Source organism: Pipistrellus kuhlii, unplaced genomic scaffold, assembly GCF_014108245.1.
Source record: "Pipistrellus kuhlii isolate mPipKuh1 unplaced genomic scaffold, mPipKuh1.p scaffold_m20_p_27, whole genome shotgun sequence".
NCBI lineage: Eukaryota > Metazoa > Chordata > Mammalia > Chiroptera > Vespertilionidae > Pipistrellus > Pipistrellus kuhlii.
In genome coordinates, this window is record NW_023425526.1 from 440604 (window position 1) to 455759 (window position 15156).

The 15156-nt window shown below is 41.3% G+C and overlaps 1 protein-coding gene across 2 annotated transcripts in view; it reads right to left on the bottom strand.

Annotated features, from left to right (window-relative positions):
- Positions 1 to 15156, bottom strand: part of AFF3 (AF4/FMR2 family member 3) — a 459937-nt gene that overhangs the window by 12507 nt on the left and 432274 nt on the right. For both annotated transcript variants that reach the window (XM_045587244.1, XM_045587243.1), the window contains 2 exons: positions 10766 to 10829; positions 8254 to 8390 (listed from right to left, as the gene is read on the bottom strand). In XM_045587244.1, coding sequence (XP_045443200.1) covers positions 8254 to 8390; positions 10766 to 10829 — 201 coding nt within the window. The remainder of the gene's footprint in view (positions 1 to 8253; positions 8391 to 10765; positions 10830 to 15156) is intronic.

Here is a 15156-nt window from a genome sequence, read left to right on the forward strand (position 1 = left end):
AAATGTCAAAAAATATTGCTATGAGAAATGTCTGTATTTTCTTCTAGGACTTTTATGGTTTCAAGTCTTACATTTAAGTCTTTACTCCATTTTGCATTTATTCTTGTTTTGGTGTAAGAAGGTGGCCTAGTTTCATTTTTTTTGCATGTATCTATTCAATTTTTCCAACACCATTTATTGAATAGACTATCTTTACCCCAGTGTATGTTCTTTCTTCTGTTGTCAAATATTAATTGACTATAAAGATGTGGGTTTACTTCTGGGCTCTACTCTTTTCCTATGATCTATATGTCTGTTCTTATGCCAGTACCATGCTAATTTGATATCCGATAGTGTGCTTTCTCCAACTTTGTTCTTCTTTCTCAAGATTGCTTACTTAGGTCTTTGGTGATTTCATATAAATTATTGGAATATTTGTCCTAGTTCTATGAAATATACTATTGGTATCTTGATAAAAATTGCATTGACTCTGTAGATTGCATTAAAGGTAGTATGACATTTTAATGATGTTAATTTTTCCTATCCATGAACATGGTGTACATTTCAGCTTATTTGTATCTTTAAAAAAAATATATTTTATTGATTTTTTTACAGAGAGGAAGAAAAGAGGGATAGAGTTAGAAACATCGATGAGAGAGAATCATCCATCAACTGCCTCTTGCACACCCCCTACTGGGGATGTGCCCACAACCAACGTACATGCCCTTGACTGGAATCGAACCCGGGACCTTTCAGTCCACAGCAGGCGCTCTATCCTCTGAGCCAAACCGGTTTCGGCCTATTTGTATCTTTTTATAATTTTCTGAGCACAGGTCTTTTACACATCCTTGGTTAAATTTACTCCTAGGTATTTTTTTTTTTTATGCAATTGTAAATGGGATTGTTTTCTTAGTTTCTCTTTCTGATAGATAATTGTTGGTGTATAAAAATGCAACTGATTTCTAGGCATTTATTTTGTATCCTGCTACTTTACTGAATTCATTTATCAGTTCTAGTAGTTTTTTTTGGTGTTATCTATAGAGTTCTCAGTACACAGTATCATGTCATTTGCAAATAACGACAGCTTTACATTTCCTTTTTCAATTTGGATGCCTTTTAATTCTTTTTACTGTCTGACTGCTGTGGCAAGGATTTCTAGTACCATGTTGAATAACATTGGTGAAAGCAGACATCCCTTTCTTGTTTCAGATCTTAAGGGAAATGCTTTTAGTTTCAGTCCATTGAGTATGATGTTGGCTATAGATTTATTATAAATGGCCTTTATTATGTTGAGTTATATTCACTCTATTCCCACTTTGATGAGAGTTTTTATCATAAATTGTTGCTGGATTTTTTCAATGCTTTTTTTGTATCTATTTATATGACTATGTGATTTTTATCCTTCATGTTGTTTATGTGGTGTATCACATTTATTGGTTTGTGCATGTTGTACCAACCTTGCATCCCCAGAAGAAATATCATTTGATGATGATCTTCTTAATGTATTGCTGGATCTGGTTTGCCGATATTTTGTTGAGGATATTAGCATCTATGTTAACCAGAAATACTAGCCTATAATTTTCTTTCCTTATAGTTCCCTTATTTGGTTTTGAAATTAGGAAAATGCTGGATTCAGAAAATGAGCTGGGAGTCTTTCCTCCTTTTGAAATATTTGGGGTAGTTTGAGAAGGATAGGTGTTATCCTGTTTCCTCAAAAATAAGACAGTGTCTTATATTATTTTCTCCCAAAGTTGCGCTAGGTATTATTTTCAGGGGATGTCTTATCTTTCCATGCGCTAGGTCTTATTTTCAGAGGATGTTTTATTTTTGGGGAAAGATGGTAGTGAATGTTTAGTAAAATTCAACTGTGAAGCTATTCTGTCCATGACTTTTGTTTGTTGGGAGCTGTTTACTATTTCCATTTCATTAGTTGTAATTGGTCTATTCAGATTTTTTTTATTTTTCCTGATTCAGTTTCAGATGACTAAGTTTCTAGAAATTTATCTATTTCATTCAGATCGTTAAATTTGTTGGCATATACTTGTTTGTAATATTTTCTTACAATCCTTTGTATTCCTATGGTGTCAGCTGTTACTTATCCTCTTTCATTTCTGATTTTATTTACTTGGGTCCTCTCTCTTTTTTTCTTGATGAGTCTGGTTAAGAATCTGTAAATATTGTTTATCTTTTCAAAGAACCAGCTCTTAGTTTCATGGACCTTTATATATTTTTTAGTCTCTATACCATTTATTTCCACTCTGATCTTTATTATTTCCTTCCTTCCACTTAATAGTACCCTGAGCTTTTCTTGTTGTTCACATGATAATATTTTTGATTGTGGGGTTAGATCATTTATTTGAGCTTTATCTTATTTCTTGAGGTAGGCCTATAATGCTATAAATTTCCCTCTTAGGATTGCTTTCACTGTGTCACATAGGTTTGGGGTTGTTGTGTTCTCATTGTCACTTGTTTCAAGGTATCTTTTGATTTTCTCCCTTGATCTCATTGTTAACTGATTCATTGTTTAGTAATATGCTATTTAGCCTCCACATCTTTGTGTGCTTTTTAGCTTTTTTCTTGTGATTGATTTCTAGTTTCATACCATTATGGTCAGAGAAGATACTTGCTATAAATTTCAACCTTTTTAAATTTATTGACACTTGTTTTGTGTCCTCACATGTGGTTTACACTAGAAAATGTTCTATGTGCACTTGAAAAGAATGTATATTCTGCTGCTTTGGGGTGAAATGCTCTGAAGGTACCAATTAAATCCATCTGGTCTAGTGTGTCATTTAAACCCCTGTTTCCTTTTTGATTTTCTGTCTGGAAAACATTGATATTAATGTTTAATGATAAATGGGATGTTAAAATCCTATATTGTGACTGTATGACTGTCCTTCTCTTGCTTTATGTTCAAGATTTGCTTTATATAATTAGGTGCTCCTATATTGGATGTTTAAAAGAGTTATAGACTGTTGTTAGATAATGATCCCTTTATCATTATGTAGTGTTGTTCTTTGCCTCTTAATGTAAGATTTGTTTTTAAGTCTATTTTGTCAGATATAAGTATTGTTACCCCAGATTTTTTTCACTTTTATTTGCTCAAAAAATATTTTTCCATCCCTTCCAGGAATATCCCTTTATTTTTAAAGAGGTCTCTTTGAGATGGGTCTCTTGTACACAGCATATATATGGGTCTTGTTTTCTTATCCATTCAGCTACCGTATCAGGGGTCTTCAAACTACGGCCCTCGGGCCACATGCAGCCCGCAGAGGAGTCTGATCCGGCCCGCCAGGTTTTTTGGGCAGTGAGCGCAGCAGAGGTGTTACAGTAGGAATTAGTAGTTCATACAGTCCGGCCCTCCAGCTCTCTCAGGGACCGTGATCTGGCCCCCACTTTAAAAAGTTTGAGGACACCTGGTTCTGATTGGAGCACTTAAGTCATTTACATTTAAACTTCATGCTGTCCCAAAGGTCCCTTAAACTATGCACATTAAAAATATCTTTTTCTTTTTCTTTTTTTTTTTTTTTTTCCTTTTTGCTGCTCTGTTTGGTTGCTTTCTACTACTTTGTTTTCTAAATCACTGATTCGATCCTCTGCTTCATCCAACCTACTGTTTATTCCTTCTAGGGTATTCTTCATCTCAAATATGGTATTCATTTATGACTGGATCTTTTTTTACGATTTCGATGTCCCTTTCCACCTTGTACTTCTTACTAAGTTCCTCAAACATCCTTATAAACATTTTTAAAAACTCTGTATCTTATAAATTACTTGTCTACATTTCATTTATCTCTTTTTCCCCCCTAGAGATTTATCCTGTTCTTTCATTTAAGACCTTTGTCTACCCATTTTGGCTGCCTATTTGTATATTTTTTTTCTATGTATTAGGTATATTTCCTATGTCTCCCAACCTTGGTAGGCTGGTCTTATGTAGTAGGTGTCCTGTGGGATCCAGTGGTGTAGTCTCCTTAATCAACTGAACTGAGTGTTCCAGGAATATCCTTTGAGGGGGTTATGTAAGCCATTCTACTGTAATTAAGTCATGAGTTTGCTATTGGCCCATTTGGTGCATGGGTTTGAGTCTCAGGCTGTTTGACTGTGAGGCTCAGTGTGTACTAGTTGCTGTGCAGGAGCTGACCGCACTAAGCAGAATTTGCCTCAGCAGGGTCTGGTGCCTGCAGAGATCTCACTTTGGCTATGCCACGTGCAAAGCTATCCAGATCCTGCTGTGTTGTTGTCTGAAGTTGGCCATTGGGTGTGTTGGTTCTGGGGCCTCTTGGGAGGGACTGGTGCAGGTTAATATCAAACACTGCCTATGACTGATCCTGGGCAACCTGTTTGGAGCTACAAGGGGATCCATAGTTTCTGGCTGCCTCTGCTGTACCTGGGTACGCGTGCAAAGAACCAACCTATGCATCAAGGCTGGCTTGCACCAGCACCGAGTCCAGTGTTAGGTCAGCAAAAGGCCCAAGGCACCCTGATAGCCACCTTCGCCTGCTGGCAGCCTGTTAGGCTCAGTCACTGAAAGAGCCTCTGATGGTACTTGGGTTTAATAGGTAGGTTCTCAGTGAGTCACCAGGTGTGAACGGTGTTCACTAGATGGATAACATGTTCAATCATAGTGCCAGTGTTGGGTCTGCGGCCACTCAGCAAAAGTCCTAGGGTATACCAAGTCTAGCTTCCATCTGCTGGGCCACTACAAACCTTTGTGGTAAAGCAGGGTCTTAGACAACTTTCAGGGTGAGGCCAGGAGGGTTTATCAGGCCCCACTGCCCACGGTTTGGCCCTGTGAAGGAGGGCTCTTGACTGGTCAGGCATAAGAGAGAACCCTGTTCTAGAGACACAACCCAGGATGTCCCAGATTCTGCCAGGAGCTCAGCATTAGGGCTTCTGTGAGATGGAAGGTGGGACTAGGGGATCTCCCATGTGAGGGAGTGCTGGCCAGGCCTGGGGGAAGGAGGAAGGAGTGGTCCCACTCTAGTGCCACCCAACACAGTCACTGACACCGAGTCTGCCTGGATCTCTATGCTCTTGTTCAGGCTTCTGACTCCTTAGCAGGGTGTGAGCTCCACCCGGTCAGAGACAGGGATTCTGGGGGGTGGGGCTATTGCATTTACCAGGTTCATGTCACAAGGAGGGGAGTGCTCTGCCAAAAGAGAGATGGCATCTAGGGTGAGGGAGAGGGACTCAGCACAGGAACCCTGACAGCTGTCCCTTTCGCTCTCTCCCCAGCATCACAAAGCCCAGTCTCTCCTGAAACAACTCAAGTCCACTCTGCCGGAGCCCAGGATGAGTTGCTGTGAACACGAATTTGTTTGCTGGCTCTTTAAGAGGGAGGCCTCTCCCTGGTGGACAGAATTCCTGCTGATATTTACAGCCCAAGATCTGAGGGCGCCTGTACCCAGCTCTGATGCTCTGGTGTGGGGAGCCTGGCCTGAGACCCCACACTCCTCAGAGGGAACCTCTGTAGCTGAGATGTCCCCCTGGGATCTCAGATGCCACCCATGAGAATGGGGCCATCCCTTTCGTTCCTACCAGTCTCGATGTGGCTGCTGTAATTCCTTGGGTATAATACTTCTCTTCAGCTTGTCTCCAGTTGGTTATTCAGGATGATTGTTCTATAATTTAGATGTAACTCCAGTTTGGTTCTGGGATGGGTTAAGTGTAGATTCTACTTATCCACAGCCACCTTGGGTCCCATCCAAACAAATTAAAAAAAAATAACTTTTTTATTAACAACAGAACATCTTCTACGGTGGAAGTTCTCTCTGCCTAACACTTAGATTTTCATACTGCTTGCAGATAATTCTTTCTTCAAAGCTACCTGATGTCGCCTCATTTTCCTGCAGCTTTTTAGTACTGTGATGCTTAGAACAAAATGATCTTTATAACCACTAGTTACTTTCTGCACTTTGGTGATACAAATTCAAATGCTACAGATGGTTAAGAGTGACACCAGTTCAAGCATTCCACATATATGGTGACACATTCATTTTTACAAATTTTGATTTACAGCTAAGTGGCTGACAAGATGGCGGCAAAGCTCAATTCTTCTGGGCCAATCTCCAGAAAAAAAGTTCATTCCTACACTTAGATAAATGCCTGGCTTTGCCTCCTTTTCCTTGTGACAATGTTTACGCTGACAGCAGTGTAAGTGTCCTGGTGTGTAATTAGTGGCTTTTATTAACTTAAATAGTTAATCACATTTATTTCTTGGGATTCTGGCCATCTCTCCAAAAACATACCAAGTCACTTGCAGACTCTTTGAGAGAGCTGAAGTATTATGTAAAATGGTCAGGGTGTCCTGGGTTCAAATCATGTCAGACAATTATTAGTTGTGAGAATGTAGATAAACTAGTATTTTTAAACCTCCATGTTCTTATGCATCCATGTCATTATCCTATTGCTAATGACATAGGACTGTTGCAAGAATTAATTGAGATAGTATTTGGAAAGCTCTTGACATAATGAGCTAGCTTGCTGTAAATTGTTCAAGAAATGATATTATTATATCATCTGTACAACATGCAGATTTGTAGTGTTTTCACGTGTATCTCTTTGCACAGTTTTCACAGTGGCTGCTGTGGATTTTACAATATACACATAGGGCATCACAATTTACTGGTATCAACATTCTCCACTTTGGGTGAAGTATGGAACCCTTACTTCTATTTAGGTCCCTTTCCTTTCTCCACTTTTAAGTAACATTGTCTTGAGTATCAGATGGTGGACACTTTTTGTTTCAATCAACACATATGATTTATAAAACTCATGAGGATAGTTTATTGAACATATCTTCTTCAGTTGTTCTTTGTTCTTTCCTAATGCTCCAAGATTCCTTTTTATTTGTCATTTTCTTTCTGTTTGAGGGACTTCCTCTAGCTAATCTGCAAAGCTGGGTTTCTCTTAGTCAGATAATATATTTATTTCCTCTTCATTCCTGAAAAATAGTTTCACTTAATCTAGAATTCACTGTTTGTTAGATTTTTTCCCTTTCAGCACACTCTGTTTTTGGCTTCTATGGTTTCAGATGCAAAGTCAGCTGTCATTTGAATTGGTGCTCCCCTGCAGTAACATGTCATTTCTCTCTGGTTGCCTTCAAGATTTCTTTTTCTTTGTTTTTAGTATTCAGAAATGTAGTTACGATGTGTCTTCATATGCATTTCTTAGAGTTTATCCTATTTGGGTTTTTCTCAGCTTCTTGAGCTTGTACGTTTATATATTTTGCCCAATTTGGCAAGTTTCAGCTATTCTATCTTCAAAACTCTTCAGTCTTGCTGTCTTCCTTTCCTTCCGGGACTCCAATGATACATACGTGGATCTTCGGTCACTGTGTTTGAGGCACTATACATTTTCCCCAGTCTATTTTCTTTCTGTTACTTAGATTGGGTAAATGCCATTTCTGTTGATTCTATCCTCTGTCATCATCACTGTACTACTAAGCCCATCAAGTGAGATTTTTATTTCTGTTAGTTTTGGAAAGAATTATTTCATATGAAAGGTATTAGACATTATCCAAAGAAGCTGAATTGGCTAAAGACAAATCATATGACAAAGTTTATCAGTAGGGTTAAGAGATGAAATTCCCTATTGATTCATTAATGAGAGGATAAGGATGTGCCTTTCCGGGTCTTCATCATGGAAAAGAAACGTCTCCCACCCACCTCTTCATCTGCCCCCATCAGAAACTTTGTTTGCTCACATGACATGCCTTAACCCAGGTCGGGAATGATGCGCACATCTAACTCTTACACTAGGACAGTGGTCGGCAAACTCATTAGTCAACAGAACGGCAAACCACGGCTCGCGAGCCACAGTTTGCCGACCACTGCACTAGGACAACGCCAGGACACTCTGAGATATTAAGTCATAGGAGACATTTCCTTCCCTAAAATCCCCCAAATCTGCTTTCCTTTCATTAAATACTTCTGAATCATTATTGATGGAGTTAGAATTGAGATTACACTAATATGAATCATAGTTTTAAAAAAAGCAGTATAGATGTCAAGTGAGTTAAAAATTTGCTACTTCCTAGCTGGGTGAACTATGCATAAGTGAATTATGAATAAGGAGTCATAGGAGAAGCCCTGCCTGATTCATCACGAGGGCAAAGGAAGCAGGGGAGGCAAAAGCTTACATTCTCACTTTCAGAGGCGAACAAAGGTTCTCAGTAGCTGATACTGCAGGTTGACTTTCTCCTTTGTATTCAGAGCACTCACACAATCCTCACTCCTCGACCCCACCCGCCCAATGAGAACACACAGCACTCACCTGATGAGTTCCACTGTTTCCGAATACATCGTGTACGGGGATTTGGATTCCATTGGGCCCTGTTCCATTGCATTTCCACACTCAATGAATGACAAGGCTGCTTCGGCGTAGTTCAAAGCCTTTCCAAACTTTTCCACCTGTTCAACAGTTAACACAGTGTCTCCCGTAAGTACAGGTTTTAAACAGTATTGTCACACAATCTATACACCTCATTTGAGAAATCCTGTGAATGGAACTGAGAGAGGGAAAAAAAAGGGGGGCACTTCCTCCTCTAGTTATCTTCATAAATTGCCACTATTTTAGGGTAAATGAGTGAATGGTTACAGACAGAATCGTACCAAATCCATGCAACAACTGCCAATCAGAACCGCTCAGAACTTCATGGTCATTCCTCTTTCAACCCCTAAGGGCGTGGCAGCTACATTCCTTGTTCCTCCATTCTGTGCTAAATACACAGCGAAGCTGGTGGGTGTGATTCCTTACAAGAATTTTCATACTCTTTTTAGTATACTTCAACTTTGATGATTTACAGCATAAACATGTGCCTTTGTATTTTACATTATCTAACATTTCCCTTTCCATGCCTTCCTCCTAGTGTGTGTGTGTAGTTATTTCTTTAATAGTCAGGACCTCAGTCAGGGAAGAGAGTGAGGAGAGGGGATAAAACTCAAGGCAATATTTCAGTTTAGCTAAAATGGAATACAGAGTTATATTTAATAAAGAGTCTTTTTTGGATTATAGGAGGTTGTCTAAGTTGATGTTTAATCCTTCCCCACAATAGCAAGAATGTGCTTTATATTCTTAGATTCTATTAATATTAAATATAAATTTACACATCAAGTTCCTGGTTCCATACTTTGCTACACTCTGTAGATAATTACATGTTTTAAGTTTGAATTGCATAATATCTCCAGTATTCATTTGTGAATCAAAACAGAATTACACAAATACTCTAATTACTAATATAAGTGTTGCCTCTAAAAAATTTCTCATTGATAATGATGCCTTAGAAAACAGAAATGTAGAGCTAAATACTCCCTCATTAGCAAATCAAATTTTTAAACAGCTTATAACCCTAACAGGCTATTGAGCAATATTTCTTGGCAACACTTTCAGATTAAAGAAGCCATTTCAACATTAAGTATTTAAATACTTTCCTGAAGCACCCAGTTCTTTCCTATGCGCACTTGATGCACACAAGTTCCTTCCAAGAACAGATAATACAATCAGAGAGAAAAAATGGGTACCCACACGACAGTTCACCGTGCAAGGCAGCCTGTGAGTGACTCGCAATGCAGAGGAACGAGTCCAATGCACATGGGATGGAGGAGGGGCAGGTGATGGGGCTGCAGAGGCGGGAGGCCTGGGGGAGGAGACCTGGAAATACCTGTGGGAAGGAAAGGGTTTGAGGACATGCTGAAAGTGTGAGTGCGTGAGAGGGAGTGTGGAGGTATGTGCGAGCTGTGTGCGTGTGAGTGTGCGGTTCTGTAAGTACACAGCCTGCTGGCTGAAGCTGTGTCGGGTGGGACAGGGTGACACTGAGTGAAGCATCCTAGTAACCCTGGTGATTCAGGCAGAACTTTTCATTCTGCTGTAGGGTTCGCTGCTCTTCTCCAACAGCATGTCTCCGCTCCTCAGGGGACCGGAAGCCTCCATCAGCCTGTGGGAGTGTGAGGGCAAGAACTGCACCCCTCTGCTCTCTGACACCCTGGCTCTGTGCCTGCACTGTGAACCCAGCCGGGATAGTCACACAAGTGAACATTTGATGGGCAGCATCGGTAGCAGTGGGAGAGGAGCGCTGTACGGGTTGGACATCTTCACACTGGGATAAGACGCTAAGGCCATCTGAAATGCTTCTGCCATCTCCAGCTCCCCAGCCTCCGTTATACAAGCTGGCGGGAACCGAACCGGCATTCCCTGAGGAGAGAGTCCCTTTGGCATAGGCCTCAAGATGCAATCACCACATGATCGCTTTTAGAAAAAAACAAAACACATATGTTTTTTAAAAAGTCTAATGCCTAAACAGCTTCAAGCTTTCCAAAACAGGAGATTATCCAGGTAAGAAACATTATTTGTTATAAACACCAAGTCATGGTGACTCCAGAGGCTTATGTGCATTGTAACAGTTTCTGCTGAACAGTTTCAGAGAGGTATTCATTTTTGAAAAGGGATTAGATCCTGGGACCACGCCAAGTGCTGGCCAGGCTAATATGACAGAAAAATGCAAACTTAGATTTTATTTTTAAAGGGAAAAAATGCTACCCACTGACTTCATTACCTCTAGTTACTATTCAAAACGTAGGACTAAAATAAAATATTCATTTCTCCAGAGCTTTCTCCCAGTCAGACATTATTGGTTGAAGTCATACTTATTGGGTGATGAGTGCTTGATTATATAAACATTTCTCCATTTAACAGACTCGGCCATCCTTGTAATAGATTTTATAATTACCCAGCTACATTGCCCCCATGATCATTTGGAAAGACGTATCTGGAATGAGAAGGGTCTTACCATTGCATCTGCTTTGTGCTTCATCCGCTTAGCTTCTTGCATAAAATAATCGGCACTGCGCGGCCTAGGAGAGGACGATGCCAAGTGTCACCATTGTGAAGCATATTCCTTTTGCTCAAATTTTAACCACAATTTAAACACTCTGCTTCATAGGGAATCAGGTATTTTTCACATTTCCAAATTACCACCCGTATGGAAAGTAGCAAAATTATATTTCGTTTAAGTTAGCAATTCAAAACACAGTATATGCCGATCATCTGCATTTACAGTGATTTTAACATGGCTCCCCAATGCCTGCTTTGAATCAGATTTTTTATGGCATAGTTAAGAAAACAAGTAAAAAACTTGTTTTGTGATATTTACATGAAACAATGGCTTTTTAATGTAAAGATTGCAAAATACCTCATAATAATTGTATGGGTGAGTATAGGTATGTATCCTTATGAAAATCTGTGTCATTTACAGGTATAAAAGGTAGAGTTATATGTACCTAGAAATGACTAGAGGCCTGGTGCATGAAATCCATGCATGGGAGTGTATATGTGCTTCAGCCCTGCCTGCACCCTCTCCAACCTGGGACCCCTCAGGGGATGTCCGACTTCCAGTTTAGGCCCTGCAGGATTGGGCATAAACTGGCAGTCGGACATCCTTCTCACAATCTAGGACCACTGGCTCCTAACCGCTCACCTGCCTGCCTGCCTGCCTGATCACCCCTAACCGCCTCTGCCTGGCAGCCTGATGGCCACCTAACTGCTCCCCTGTTGGCTTCATTGCCCCCAACTGCCCTCTCCTGCAGCCTGATTGCCCTCAACTGCCCTCCCCTGCTGGCCTGATTGCTCCCAACAGCCTCTGCCTCAGCCCCCGCAACCTTGGCTTTGTCAGGAAGGAAGCTGAACGTCTGGAAGATGTCTGGTAGACCAGTCTAATTAGCATATTACCCTTTTATTAGTATAGATTTTAAAGCTTGGCAGTGAGAAATGAAAAGAGGTAATGCTGTGTGATTCCATTCCAGTCATAATGAAGTTAACTGTAAAACGATGTCTCCCTTGTAATAGTGTAATCGTGGCCTGGTTCTCCACAGCTCTGGTTAGCTGGCTAGTAAACATGAACAGCAGCCACGCATTATTAAAGCAACACCCCGGCCAGCACTGTTTCTGCCAGGAGACGGAGGTCCTTCATCCAGAGGTTGATCCGAGTGTGCCTGTAACTTTAAGTTACATTAAGGAACTCATCACACTGCACCTTTAAATGTGAAGTCTGATAGTTTTTACACATCTGCATATTTTAGGTGACATCAGCCTAAACTTTATGTAGTCAATAAACTTGACTTACTCATGGATAGCCAATACAAGCCAGGACTCCCCGAAAGCGATAAGACGTAGGTAGTGATATGAACCACGGACTGTTTAACCCAGTGGTCGGCAAATTCAGTCAACAGAGCCAAATATCAATAGTACAACAATTGCAATTTCTTTTGAGAGCCATATTTTTTAAACTTAAACTATATAGGTAGGTACATTGTTATTAACTTAATTAGGGTTTGTGGTATTTTGTGGAAGAACCACACTCAAGGGGCCAAAGAGCGCATGTGGTTTGCCGTCCACTGTTTAACCTGTTTTACATGCTTATTCTGAACTGTCTCTTTCAGATTCTAATGGGACTTTTTTCCCCACTGCAATATTAGGTGGTCAGATATGCTTTTATCCAAAAAAGTCAATATGCTTAGAAAAATCATGAATATCATGTTGCCTATACCACTGCAATCCAAAAATATTCTCCTCATTTTAATGGTTTTAATCAATCAATCAATCAATCAATGAACCAAAGAAACAAACTGGTCACAAATCACTGAAGCATAAATATTGTCAGGACTGTGGTATCACACTGGAAATATTCAACTTCAACAAAGAAATGAGGAACACAGTTACAGGGTTTCCTTAACGCAAAATAAAGCTTCCGTTTTTGGCTCATCTTCCCTTCACCATTCCTCCTGTCACTCAGGCTGCAAACTCCCATCCATCTTGGCGGGTCTTCACTGCCCTGCAAGTCCCTTCATTGAAGGCCCTGGGCCTGCAGACTGGTTTCTCCAGTTCATTTCCTAGATGCCCATACTTGTTCTATTTCAATGGCTCTAGTGGCCTTTACATGGCTGTTTTCCAAAATTCTTTGTCCCCATATCAACCTTTGAACACATGTTGGCTGTCAGTTAGGTCTTTGATTCCAATTCTGGCAATTTACCTGATTTTTGTTGGTTTTTAATGAACTGACTTTATTTTTTTAGAGCGAGTTTAGGTAGACAGGAAGGAGAAAGCACAAAGGGTCCCCAGGCATCTGCTGCCTCACAACCCACTGTCAGCATCCCTTCACTCTCAGCACCCCCACAAGAGTGGAACATTCGTTACAATCAACGAACCCAAAGCCCCCAGTGCACTCTAGGATTCACTCTGAACGTTGTGTATCCTATAGGATTTGATAAATGCTGAATGACATTTATCCACCATTAGAGATTCCTACAGTGCAGTTTCACTGACCAAAAAGATCCTCTGCATTGTTGTTTGGTTTTCCCTTTGTCTCACGTGGCGAAGAAGAAAACCAAACCCCGCTGCCAGCCAAACCAGATCAGACTCCTGAGCTTCCGAGGTGGCCCCAGGGCCCATTTGCTCAGAAGAGGAGTCCAAGTATGCCCCTCAGTTTCTCCCGTTATGAATGCCATGGATGCTTTCTTGTAAATAAACGCCCCTTTCTTTTCTCAAGGAAACATCCACCACAGAAATCTAGGCTCCCAGCACCTCTCCTGGGTTACAGTTTCACTCCCCTCCAGTCTACCCTGGACTTCAGTCCTGATCGATATTTGTGAAATACGGCTTTCCTTACCTCACCAGCCTGTCACAGACCTCCAGCCCCTCTCCAGTGCCCCTGTGCTCTCAGCTCAGGCCTCCAGGCATCTCACCCGCTGCCTCACCAAGGCCTCCAACCGTAGGGGTCGTCTCCGCACTGTCTTGTTACCATGTCATCCCTGCCTCAGAAGCTCTGCTCACACTTTTTCTCCTTTCTGGAATATTCTCTCTGCTCCTTCACTGAGTGCTACTATGAGCCAAATATCACCCATCCCTCAGATTTTCCTGCCGCGAGGCCTTCTTGGTTACTCTGGTCCACCCTCACGTCTTTCTTTCCTAATCTGAGGCACTGCCTCTTGTTTACACTACCCTTCTGGGCATTCAGTTCTCTTCCGAGCTGCACTGGGCCACACAGTCATCGCATTCACACAACTTGGCAGCTGGTCCATTTCAGCGGGGCCTACGCTGTGGCCTCTTTGATCCTTCCACCCTGCAGTTTGAGGCACAGGGGAGAAAGAAAATGAATTCCCCGGAATAGCACTGAATTCATTCTGCGCTAGAAGAGAGTGGTGGCTTCTGATGGCAGCAACCTAGCCAATGAGCCAGAGAACGTCTCCATGGCAACCTGAAATTCTCTACATCATTATCTGCTCTACACTTCAGTATATGAGTTTGGTCATTTTTTCCCCTTCCCATTTGGTACGTCTCGTTGCTAACAGATCATCATTTCAAATGCATTTCGTTTTCATGAAAGGATTCTCTCGATAATAAGCTAAGACATCTCAGTTTTTACAAGCCTTCTGCATTGCCCCTCTGGATGGCAGCGCCTCCTAATTCCTGTTATGGGGTCCTCCATCAGTGCTGTTTTTATCTGCAGCATATGAATGTCTTTTTAAACCTGATATGAAGCTGAGTCACAAACCCCCACAATGGTGGACGTGGATAAGTAACACATCTAATGTTCTGACTGTCACCGCAGCAACACCGGTAAGCCGAGATGCTGAAACGCACCATCCAGAGGCCACTTAGGAACACATTAGAATTCTCATCTCTGCGTGCAACGGAGGCTCATTACATCGATTCACTGAAGACGGCCCGCAGATCGGCCCATTTTTCTCCTTTCAGGCGATTTCTGGTGCCAGGCCCCGACACCAGATCATTATAGAGCAAAGGGACCCACGGGGCGTCGCTGAAATTGTCCAGCGGCGGGTGTGTGCTGTCACCAGGCGTCGCCCCACCTGCAATGCTCAAGTCAGCAGGAAAATGAAATCGTTGTTACTGTTGTGCAGTTACAGAACGTGATATGGTAAAGGTACTAAGACGAAATCTAATTATCTCAGGGTTCAGACAGATCTATCATCTAATCTATTTTTTTTTCTTTTTACACGGAAAACCTGAAGATTTTGTTTTTCGTTCAGATACTAACATTCTTCACGTTGTTTGTCAGTGATGGTATTTTATGAGGATATAGGAGCAAGCCCAATAAAAGTTCAATTAAACATCATCCACGTAATCGTGCAGCTCGGGCTCTTCAGAAACGGGCCGTGAGTGACC